This window comes from Myxine glutinosa, chromosome 10 (assembly GCF_964187855.1).
Source record: "Myxine glutinosa chromosome 10, kmMyxGlut1.1, whole genome shotgun sequence".
Lineage (NCBI taxonomy): Eukaryota > Metazoa > Chordata > Myxini > Myxiniformes > Myxinidae > Myxine > Myxine glutinosa.
The window spans coordinates 21,587,255-21,599,869 of NC_136270.1; the positions used below are offsets into that span (position 1 = coordinate 21,587,255).

Consider the following 12,615-nt stretch of genomic DNA (forward strand, 5'->3'; position numbering starts at 1 on the left):
AGGTTGTTCTTTCTGAGTGGTATTACACCTGTTGACCTGAACACCCATCCATTCACAAAGGTTCTGCAGAACACCGTCCTTTCTCAAAGCTTCTGCTTCAGGTGGACGTCACAGAAAATTTTACTCGTTTGTCACAAGATGAAATTTTAAGTGCTCAATGAGTAAGAGCTGGTGAGCTTTTTACCTGGCGCTTGCGAAGCGAAAAGCAGGTATTCGGTTGCGTACGTGTCTGCATTTTAAAAATTCATTTTCACGGAAACCGTTGGTCCGATCGACACGAAATTTTACCATAGGAGTACCGCGCGTCATAGGTCACGACGTCATAGGTCACGACGTCATCGGGCACGTGGTACGAACGAAGAAGAGGGAAAGAAAGATAAAGAAATGGGGAATCAGAAGGATGAACCCCCTGTCAAGCTCATCTATGGACCCTGCCGTACATTTTGGGATCTCGCTTCCCATCGTCACCCAGACAAGTGCTGACCCATACGCCTCCACGGTCGTCGTCGTTAGCGACGGACAGCCGAAGAAGACGACATTTTGGGAAGAGGTTTGCATGTTGGTAGATCCTGAAGAATTGGGAAGAAAAGTAGAAGTAAAAGTATGAAATGCACGTTTCCACATTATGCATCACAGGGATGTCCCTCTGAACATTTCCTTGGTTGTAATATCGTTTCGAATCAGACTATGGCGGCCATTTTGGCTAGCATAAGGAAGCACCTCTCTCAATCGTTTGCTGCACTTGCCGAGCGGATAGTAAAGCGGTTAACACGGAACTTGTGGTAAAAGGTAACGAATTCCCCGCCCAAACCCACAACTAACCCTTTTCATCGTCGTACAAGCTAAGTACAAACGAGAAAGGCACCTATGTACAAAGAATGAATAACACTTTGGTAATGTTTTATTTTCAGACAAAAAGCGTCTCTGGTGAAAGTAGTAGTATCTGTAAGCAGGAGGCAGCAAACTTTTGTATCAAATACAAGGGAGTTGTCAGTTTACCGAGTTAATATTGTTACACAGGGAAGACCTGACTTTCAGAGGAAAGACACGAGTCGACATTTACTCTTACAGACAAAATTTGATGTCCCGAGTTTATCTATCACGTCCTGAGTTTACAAAACTAGAAACTCAATCAAAGAATAATGCTGTGCTCAGCATCAAGATCCATCTGTGTCTCCGGCGTGTCTGAATCCTCCTCGTTTACTGGAAGTTGATGACAAATTGTACCAACAGTGTAAACTACAAATCCAAATTGCTATCGATCATCAAATCCACCGACGTTGGTTATTTCTCTCCCCCTTCTTCCGTATACACAGAACTCCTCAAAACGGACGTTAGAAGAGGAGACGACAGTGTGCATAAGGGGTGTTAGAGGAATACGTCAACAACGCAAAAACCAAACCGACAGAATCAAGAAAGCACTTGGGTTGTAACAGTCAGTCAACATCGGTGATCGGTCATTTTGGCATTGAACGATTTACAACGCATCCTAACATTTTGGCATGACCCTAAAGTTTCCGCAACCCCAAAACCGAGTGCCAAACTCGTGTGACATGACCCTAAAGTTTCCGCAACCCCAAAACCGAGTGCCAAACTCGTGTGACATGACCCTAAAGTTTCCGCAACCCCAAAACCGAGTGCCAAACTCGTGTGACATGACCCTAAAGTTTCCGCAACCCCAAAACCGAGTGCCAAACTCGTGTGACATGACCCTAAAGTTTCCACAACCCCAAAACCGAGTGCCAAACTCGTGTGACATGACCCTAAAGTTTCCGCAACCCCAAAACCGAGTGCCAAACTCGTGTGACATGACCCTAAAGTTTCCGCAACCCCAAAACCGAGTGCCAAGCTTGTGTGACATGACCCTAAAGTTTCCGCAACCCCAAAACCGAGTGCCAAACTCGTGTGACATGACCCTAAAGTTTTCGCAACCCCAAAACCGTGTGCCAAACTCGTGTGACAATGCTGTTCCGGCCTAAATGTGCAAAAGATTGCTTTCGCCTTTTTCCAACCCAATCCCAGTGTTTGCCGATGCCCATGGGGAAAAGGGGCGAGTGAAGAACCGATAAATAGGTACAGGGAACTCCACAATGCACCTTGCCTCAACTTTAACACTCCAACCTTAACCGAAACACTGTTGAATGAGAACTGTTAGTTTCGAAAAGGACAACCAACAGCATTGGCAGCTCTTGCAACCCTCTCATCCCCGACCTCTCGATAAACACCTGGACATAAAACCACGAGGAAATCTGAAAGGGAATTGTGAAGGCAAAGTGAGGTGACAAAGATAAGACCGGTTCCTGACAGTCCATGTGATTTCCGTGTCGAATGCAAATTCTTCTTGATCTTCTTCGCCGATTCTGAAAAGCAAGTTCCCAGTCCCCTGACCGAATTTTTGCTTCGCAATTGCAAAAGGCCAAAAGGGCCAACTATTTATTAGAGAAGCATTCATGTCGTAGGTTGGGGGCGAAATTATCTCAAAAAAAATATACAAGGCAAAAGTTCCATATTTGCATATGTAATAAATAGATGGACCTTTACCGGTCGTCAGTTGGGTCTTAAAGAACGTTCTACTCTGCAAACAGAACTGGTCACCATAAGGGCTGCGTTACACATTGCATCACACGTGCTGAATGCAAGTTCACAGAAGCTATCCCACATGGCATTCGGTATGTGCACAAGCCGACAGCAACAGCGGACACTGCCTTAATTGGCAGCCGGAGGGGGGGGGGGGGGGGGTGAGGGGGTTAAATTAAATTACGGGGCATGCGAAGGCCAAATAATTGAACCTGAATGGATGCTGCCGTAAGAAAAAGACAACATGCTACATATTGTTTGAGAAACATTTTCATAATCAAGAAAATGCAAATTGAAGCCAAACCATACCGACCAAACTTGTCAGTTGTATGTAAAGAACAGCCGTGGGCTTTAGTTTTAGACCTGAGGTTTTCCGACCCCAACACCAAAATGTCCAAACCTCAGGTGTGTACCCAAAAGCCCTTTAGTCTAAGCTCGTGCAGTTCTTCCAGTGTCCAGAGTCAATAAGGTCCACAGAACGTGCGGTTTTTTCCAGACTGGAGGTTAGCCAACAGGCCCAGTTTTAGCAGCATATCTCGGGCTGGATTTCACCCTCAGAATCCATATGGCACACACCAGGCCGATATAGACCGGAGAGTGATGGCATCAATTGAGAACTCGCTCCAGGTACTGTGGCAGGGGGTTGTCCCGCACAAACTTTTGGATGTACCAGCAAGTGAGGTGTGCCTTCAGATTTTCTTCGACGACGAAGTCCATAGCTGCCTGTGGAGGAGCACAAGATAGAATGGGAGTGACCCTCTTAGTAATGATTTTTTTTTCATGCACCCCACAGATCTACTTTCAGTTCACACCCACTGCCACCTTACCGAGCCTCATTGTTATAGATAAAAATAAAAAAATAAAAAAATTGAATGAATATATATGTATATATATTGTTGCGAATATGGAATTTGGCCTCCATATCCGCTTGTAAATATTCCCCTATTTCCCCAATACTCCCCAACTATCCCCAATCCCCCATTCCCTAGTCCCATTGTCTGTAAACAACACTCTGTAGAACCGACCTTCCCCTTTTTCCCCCATTAAATGTCGTGCCCAGGTCCACCGCATCTCACGTAGACAACTTTCGGACATCTTGCTAGTTATTCTTAGTCTATGTCAGTTAAGGACTCCTTTCCATTAATTCTGACTCTTCGTTGCACCAGAATGTGATTATATGGCACCAGTAGTGAGTTTAGGACCTTCCCATACCTCCTCCCATCTTCTTCCCCAAACAACAACAACAACAACAACTACAGCAACAACAACAACTACAGCTACAACAACAACTACAACCACGGCGCGTGGGGGGAGTGTGCGTCCTCCCACCAGCTCGGTTAGCCGCCATGACCATGCGCTCCACGGGGTTACCACGAAGGGGCTCCCTGTCAGCCCCTCGTCAAGGGTGGAGCCGGTAACCCCCCCGCACGCACCCAATGAGAAGCAACGAGCCGATTCCATCTGGGGCGGAGCTAACGAGCCGAGGGCGTGTCACTCCCCGCCGGATATACGCAGCGACTTACCGGATGTGAGGTGAGATGCGCCCCGAGCTTGAGCCTTGAGAAGACAAGAGAGCCACCTCCGAGCGCTGAGAGACCTCCTGCATCTTTTGGGCCGCGCTATCCTGTCCCTGAGCACAAGGTGCACCTTGTGCTGGCCATCGAATACCCGCTTTCCTTGCCATCAATCCCCGTGTGAGTCAGTTTTTGTCCTGTTTCTCTGTGGTCTGTCGGGAATAATATAAGATTATGTCTAAGTGCCTGTCTTCCTTTGCTGTCCCTCTTGTAGTTGTAATCTAACCTTCCGAACGAATATAACCTCCTCCGGAGGTCTTGAGAACCGTATCCCTGGTGTCGTGTCATTTTAATCCCAGCCGTGTGTCTTTTCCTTCATTGACCTAGCGTAGCGCGATTAGTCAACGTTCGGGTATAATCGGGTAACCTGTGCAGACGTGGTCATACCAAACCGCTCGGTAAATAACATCTAAGCCGCGTCGGTAACAATATATATATATATATATATATATATATATATATATATATATATATATATATATATATATATATATATATATATATATATATATATATATATATATATATCTATATATCTATATATCTATATATCTATATATCTATATATCTATATATCTATATATATCTATATATATATATATATATATATCTATATATCTATATATCTATATATCTATATATCTATATATATATATATATATATATATATATATATATATATATATATATATATATATATATATATATATATATATATATATATATATATATATATATATATATATATATATATATACTGAAACGCAAAAGAAACTTACCACCTTTGAAACCTTTAAATATCAACAATAACACTGCGTGTAGTAAATGTGTGAACTTATTTGTGGACAATAGTGTCCTCACTGTCAGACAAAATGGTCACGGATGGTCACTTGAACCTTCAATGGTCACTTCATAGCACAGCTGTTGAACAGCCGTTTTGACTGTCAGTGATTAGCCAAGAGGTACGGGATGATTTTAATGAGCTGCACATGATGTCTTGATATTGGCATTAAAAAGGCCAGTGCAAAATGGGCATTTTGACCGAAAAATTTGACCATTTTGACCAACTTCAAAAAGACCGAAAACACAAAAGAAACTTACCACCTTTGAAACCTTTAAATATCAACAATAACACTGCGTATAGTAAATGTGTGAACTTATTTGTGGACAATAGTGTCCTCACTGTCAGACAAAACGGTCACGGATGGTCACTTGAACCTTCAATGGTCACTTCATAGCACAGCTGTTGAACAGCCGTTTTGACTGTCAGTGATTAGCCATGGGGTACGGGATGATTTTAATGAGCTGCACGTGATGTTTTGATATTGGCTTTGAAAAGGCCAGTGCAAAATGGGCATTTCAATCAACATGCCACGATTGTCAAGGGATCAACGGCAGCGTGCCCTGGGCATGCTGCAAGGCGGACTGAGCTACCGTGAGGTGGCACGTCGCCTTGGCTGTTCACACCAGACGATATCGGCCCTGGTGGACAGAGACACCCTCCACAACTCTGCAGATGACAGACCTCGATCAGGGAGGCCAAAAGTCACCACTGCAAGGCAGGACAGGCACATGGTCCGAAGTCACCTGTGGGATCGATTCCGTCCAGCATCCCGCACTGCGGCAGAAACGCCGGGGCGTGCAAACCCACGGATCTCCAATGATACTGCACGAAGACGACTGCATGACTATGGTCTGACTGCCAGAAGACCATACAGAGGCCCCGTGATGACGGTTGCCCATTGCCGCAACCGTCAGAGATGGTGCTAGCAGTATCAGCGGTGGACCTTGGCGCAGTGGAACGAGGTCGCTTTCAGCGATGAGTCAAGGTTCTGTGTGGACAGTCCTGATGGGCGTGAGTGTGTCTGGAGAAGAACTGGCGAGCAATATGCCGATTGTTGCGTGCGTCAAGCCAACAGGTGGGGTGGCCCAAGTGTGATGGTGTGGGCAGCCATATCAGGCCGGTACAGGACGCCACTGGTGGTTGTGGATGGGAATCTTAACGCCCAGCGGTATGTGGATAACATCCTGCGACCTCATCTGCTGCCATTCCTGCTAGACCACCCAGAACTGAGAACCTTTCAGCATGACAACGCTCGTCCCCATGCTGCTCGCTTTACCACTGCATTTCTCCAAGGCGAGAACATCAACACCATGCAGTGGCCTGCGCTCTCCCCTGACCTGAATCCCATAGAGCACCTGTGGGATGAGCTTGGGAGACGCGTAGTTGGCAGGGCCAGGACACGGGCAGAGCTGCTTCAGACATTGAGGACTGAGTGGGACAGAATCCAGCAGCAATCCATCCAAAGACTGGTAGGCAGTATACGCCGACGATGCACTGCCTGTATCCAAAACAATGGTGGCCATACACGCTATTGAAAGGGGACTGACATTGCACCCTGTGCTGTTCTGTACTGTAGAACAAACTGATGAGATGGTGTATCTTGGTCAAAAACTTGACATGTCATCAATAAAATGCCAATGTTTCAATTAGCAATTGTTGGTTTGTTTTATTTTGAACTGTTACAATTTTATTACATTTCAAACAAGTGGTAAATTTCTTTTGCGTTTTCGGTCTTTTTGAAGTTGGTCAAAATGGTCAAAATGGTCAAATTTTTCGGTCAAAATGCCCATTTTGCACTGGCCTTTTAAAAGCCAATATCAAGACATCACGTGCAGCTCATTAAAATCATCCTGTACCCCTTGGCTAATCACTGACAGTCAAAACGGCTGTTCAACAGCTGTGCTATGAAGTGACCATTGAAGGTTCAAGTGACCATCCGTGACCGTTTTGTCTGACAGCGAGGACACTATTGTCCACAAATAAGTTCACACATTTACTACACGCAGTGTTATTGTTGATATTTAAAGGTTTCAAAGGTGGTAAGTTTCTTTTGCGTTTCAGTATATATATATATATATATATATATATATATATATATATATATATATATATATATATATATATATATATATTGTTACATATTTATGTGAATGTATGTGAATTACCATTCAGGTCTTTGCTTATCAATGTGTAGTAGATTAAGGGTTGTTGTGGTTGGAGGGTCAGGAGCCCTTCTGAAAAAGAGACCGGAAACGGAAGAGGAAAAGACACGAGGAAGAAAAGCGACGAGGATTCTTCTTCCTCGCCCCGCTCCGACGAAAGGTGGGATTGATATTGAGCCGTGTGGAAAAGCGGCGTTCCCGAGCCCGTCTGGCGAGAGGAGTTACCGGGACGGATACCTGCCTGGTGGACGTCAAACTGTCGTGTGGCCGTGCACCGACCCAGCGTCTGGCACCGTTCGCGACACCGTCTAAAAAGACGCGTACGGGTCGCACGTTGGGGCCTAACACGCGTTGCAAGCGGCGTGGGGCTTTTGCTTGCTTTACCGTACCCGCTTCGCGTGGCCACGAGGGGCTGCAGCCGTGGTGCCTGGTACGATACTTGCCCGGTGGAAACACGTCCACCCGGGGTTCGTTCAACCGCCCGAGTGCGGCGACGCCGACCATCATCTTGGTCAGGAGGGGCCCAGAGACATTGTGAGGGACAGAGACCAAAAGGGGGTCGTGAGTACCAACGGGGACACACATATATAAGATGGCCATCTTAATCATATAGGGAATTGATTGTGGATTGGGAATTGTTGATGGTTGTTTGTTGTTGATTGCTCGGGGAATATATCCTGGATTGTATCATTGAAATTGTATGATATCCTTACCCTTGAAATATATCATTGAACATCAGTTTTCTCTTGGGTGGAATTCATAGGGATTGCGTTGCGAAAGCGCATATATACTACTACTTTCTGGCGAAGTTCCTCTCACGGTCCGGGGGTCACCGAGACCAGGTAGTCACCGAGAGGACCACGTAACAGAATTGGGGGCTCGTCCAAATTACGATTTGCGGATTCGCAATTGGGTCTACGTCCGGGATCTAAAATTGTATAAAATAATAAAATAATATTTTTATTAATTAAAATTTATTAATTAAGTATTAATTGGAAAATTTTTGGGGATATTGGGGTAAAGTCTTGGGTGAAGGTTAACAGGGGTTAACGATAGTCACCATGGCGTTTGTGGCACAGAACTTTGCGGTAACACCGAGTGAGGCACAGTTCCGAGCGTTACTAAAGTCGGACCTCTTGAAATTGGCCAAACATTTTAACTTGGAGGTCCGAACTAATTTGAGGAAGGCAGAGTTGCAGGCCACGGTGATACAATCTATGGTGGGATTAGGAACATGGGACGAGTTAGCCTGGGAGTGGCTACCCGAAGAACCAGAAGACGTTGAGCTCCGGAAACTGGAGTTGCAATTACGGAGCCAGGAACGGATCAAAGAAGAAGAAAGGAAAGCAGAAAATGAAAGATCAGAAGAGGAAAGGAAAGCAGAAAAGGAAAGAGCAGAAGAGGAAAGGAAAGCAGAAGAGAGGAGAGAAGAGAAACAAGCAGAGGAAAGGAGAGTGGAACGAGAACTCCAGGAAAGGTTAAAAGAAGAAGAAAGGAAAGCAGAAGCGAGGAGAGAAGAAGAGAAACAAGCAGAGGAAAGGAGAGTGGAACGAGAACTCCAGGAAAGGTTAAAAGAAGAAGAAAGGAAAGCAGAAGAGAGGAGAGAAGAGAAACAAGCAGAGGAGAGGAGAGCTGCAAGGGAACTCGAAGCAGAGGAGAGAAAAGCAGAAAGGGAATTAAAGGAACGTGACATGGAGCTTCGGCAGGAAATTAAATTCAAGGAGCTGGAGTTAATGAGAGAACGGGGAGAGGCACCACCCTTGCTGACGGGGTCGACACCTAACCAGAAAACCTGGGATGTGGGCAGACATGTGAGGCTGGTTCCACCGTTCAGTGAAAAGGAAGTCGCGAAATTTTTTCCACACTTTGAGAAAGTGGCTCGACAATTAAACTGGCCGGAGGAGGCCTGGAGTGTGCTGGTGCTGGTGCACACTCGTGCAAAGTGTGCTGGTGGGAAAAGCTCAAGAGATTTATTCGGCGCTACCAATGGACCAATGTGCAGATTATGAGGTACTGAAGAAGCACATCCTCAAAGCCTATGAGTTGGTTCCGGAAGCTTACAGGCAAAAATTCAGGAATGCCAGGAAGAGGGAGAGTGAGACCCATGTGGAGTTTGCCAGAGTGAAAGAAAACATGTTTGATCGGTGATGTGAGTCAAAAGGAGTCGGGAAAGACTTCGAAACATTGCGTGACTTGATCCTGGTGGAGGAATTTCAGCAGTGTGTCCACGAGGACATCAAAGTGTACCTGCAGGAAAAGAAAGTACCAAAGTTGTGGGACGCAGCCACCATGGCAGATGATTATGCTTTAACCCACCGAATAGGGGTCCACGAACCTAACTCCTCGCCGAGATCTCCGCAGGGGAGGTGGGGAACAGCAGGTGCGGAGAACGACAATACATGGCGGCGGCCTCGAGAGGAGTATGGGGACAACGCGGATACCCCACCTGTTCGAAATCAGAGGGATGCGGGCCCAAGACAAACTTATATTTCGGGGGGCCCGAGGCAGACCACGAGTTTTTCCTCCGGGCCTACTTGCGCTTTTTGCAAGAAACCTGGACACTTGATGTCCAGTTGTTACCGCATGAAAAGGGAAGACCCCGAGCGGAGTCCGACTATTACGACTCCAAATGCAATGGCCATTGTGAGAAATCGCCATCAAAAGGGTTACCAACCATTTATCTCAGAGGGGTTTGTGTCACTGGATGGAGCCTCGACTAACCGGAGACCGGTTAGGATATTGAGGGACACAGGAGCACATCAATCTTTAATGCTTGAAGGCATTTTTCCATGGTCCGAGGAGACGGCAACGGGGGATAGTGTTCGTTTACAGGGGATCGGGGGCGGTGTTAGTGCTCCACTTCATGTCATCCATTTGGAGTCCGATTTGGTGTCAGGACCGGTCACCGTCGGTTTACAAGCCACGCTTCCGGTAGAGGGTGTATCTGTGGTTATCGGGAATGATTTGGCCGGGGGTCAAGTTTATGGTAACCTGAGGGTTGGTAAAGAGCCCAGCAGGGAAAATAACACCACACCAGCTCGGGAGGGCGACAAAAGTACCAAGTTATTTGTAGGGGGACTGAACGTCAAAACAGAGGAAGAAGTTCTGACCTCTGTCTTCAACAGATATGGGCCGCTGGTGGAAGTGCGGTTGGTAAGAGACAGGGAAACGCAACAGTCAAGAGGGTTCGGCTTTGTCACGTTTGCAAGCACAAAAGACGCCAGAGAGGCAGAGAAGAATTGGAATGGCAAGGATTTGGAGGGTCGGACCATAACAGTAGGGAAGGCATTTCGTCGGCGTCGAGAGGTCTACAGGAGAGGACAACTGGGCGGTAGTTTTGGTGGTGGCCGCAATCAATATTATTATGGAGGCTCCCTGAGTTACGGCAGCTCCCGAAGGAAGGATTGTCAAAGTAGTGGCCGAGAAGGAGACCGCTATTCATGGGACTACAGGGACAAGCGGTCCCACCATAATTATTAGGGAAGTCGGAGAAGTTGAAGCACTGAAGGCGGCGGAGCCGCCGAGCCAAGATTCCTACACGGATTAACCGTGAACGCCGTTCCTAAAGGCGTCCATGTAGTGAACTTTCATGCACGGACTAACCGTGAACTCCACGTTCCTCAAGGCGCCCATGTAGAGAACTTTCCTGCACGGACTAACCGTGAACTCCACGTTCCTAAAGGCATCCATGTAGTGAATACTCGGCTTGGCCTCCCGGAAAAAGTGCTATCGAGTTGCTTAACTTTGGATCTTTGATCAACCCCTTAACCTTCATTCACAAGAAACTGACAGTCAAAGTCAGAGGGTCATGAGATGGAGTTTGGCTGGGCAGGAGTCCAAGGGGAAATTGAACATGTAAAGGGCAGGGACAATGTCGTGGCTGGTGCTTTGTCCAGAGGGAATTACCTTTGAAAATCTCTGGGGGTTGTGTGAAATTTTGTTGCTTTATTGTTAAGTGATAACTGTGCCCGGGGGGAACTGATAATGTGGGGGGGGGGGGGGGGGGGGTGAGCTATCTGGTTTGTTTATCCAAATTGGCCGGCAAAGAAAGTTTTCGCTGGGTTCAAACTTTCTTTCTTGAAGGGGGGGAGTGTTACATATTTATGTGAATGTATGTGAATTACCATTCAGGTCTTTGCTTATCAATGTGTAGTAGATTAAGGGTTGTTGTGGTTGGAGGGTCAGGAGCCCTTCTGAAAAAGAGACCGGAAACGGAAGAGGAAAAGACACGAGGAAGAAAAGCGACGAGGATTCTTCTTCCTCGCCCCGCTCCGACGAAAGGTGGGATTGATATTGAGCCGTGTGGAAAAGCGGCGTTCCCGAGCCCGTCTGGCGAGAGGAGTTACCGGGACGGATACCTGCCCGGTGGACGTCAAACTGTCGTGTGGCCGTGCACCGACCCAGCGTCTGGCACCGTTCGCGACACCGTCTAAAAAGACGCGTACGGGTCGCACGTTGGGGCCTAACACGCGTTGCAAGCGGCGTGGGGCTTTTGCTTGCTTTACCGTACCCGCTTCGCGTGGCCACGAGGGGCTGCAGCCGTGGTGCCTGGTACGATACCTGCCCGGTGGAAACACGTCCACCCGGGGTTCGTTCAACCGCCCGAGTGCGGCGACGCCGACCATCATCTTGGTCAGGAGGGGCCCAGAGACATTGTGAGGGACAGAGACCAAAAGGGGGTCGTGAGTACCAACGGGGACACACATATATAAGATGGCCATCTTAATCATATAGGGAATTGATTGTGGATTGGGAATTGTTGATGGTTGTTTGTTGTTGATTGCTCGGGGAATATATCCTGGATTGTATCATTGAAATTGTATGATATCCTTACCCTTGAAATATATCATTGAACATCAGTTTTCTCTTGGGTGGAATTCATAGGGATTGCGTTGCAAAAGCGCATATATACTACTACTTTCTGGCGAAGTTCCTCTCACGGTCCGGGGGTCACCGAGTCCAGGTAGTCACCGAGGGGACCACGTAACAATATACACACAACATGCATTTTAAAGGCCATTTTCCCTGCTAGAGCGGGGGTTAGCCTTGCGGTCCCCATGACAATCTTCTCCATTTTGCCCTATTTTCTGCATCTCCCCTTGTATGCCCCCTTGCCCGCATTTCTTCTTCAACCATCTTTAGCCAAGTCTTTCTCGGTCTTCCCCGTCTTCTACTTCCTTCTACATTGATTTCCATCACTTCTCAACCAGTCACTTTCATCCTTCCTCAACACATGACCAAACCATCTCAACCTGTTCCTCTTCACAGCATCAATCACAGGCTCTATTCCCATCATCTTTCGCAATTCATCATTTGTCTTCCTCTCTCTCAACGATACTCCGCACATCCGTCGAACCATTCGCATTTCCACCCTTTCCAACCTTCGTTGCTGCTCTACGTTCATTACCCATGTCTCGCTCCCATAAATCACAACACTTCTCACACATGCAGCATACAC

At 46.9% G+C, this 12,615-nt stretch overlaps 1 protein-coding gene across 2 annotated transcripts in view; it reads right to left on the minus strand.

Annotated features, from left to right (window-relative positions):
* Positions 1 to 879: 879 nt before the first annotated feature.
* Positions 880 to 12,615, minus strand: part of NATD1 (N-acetyltransferase domain containing 1) — a 39,069-nt gene continuing 27,333 nt past the window's right edge. For both annotated transcript variants that reach the window (XM_068127284.2, XM_068127285.2), the window contains exon 3: positions 880 to 3,300. In XM_068127284.2, coding sequence (XP_067983385.1) covers positions 3,184 to 3,300 — 117 coding nt within the window. In that variant the 3' untranslated portion in view covers positions 880 to 3,183. The remainder of the gene's footprint in view (positions 3,301 to 12,615) is intronic.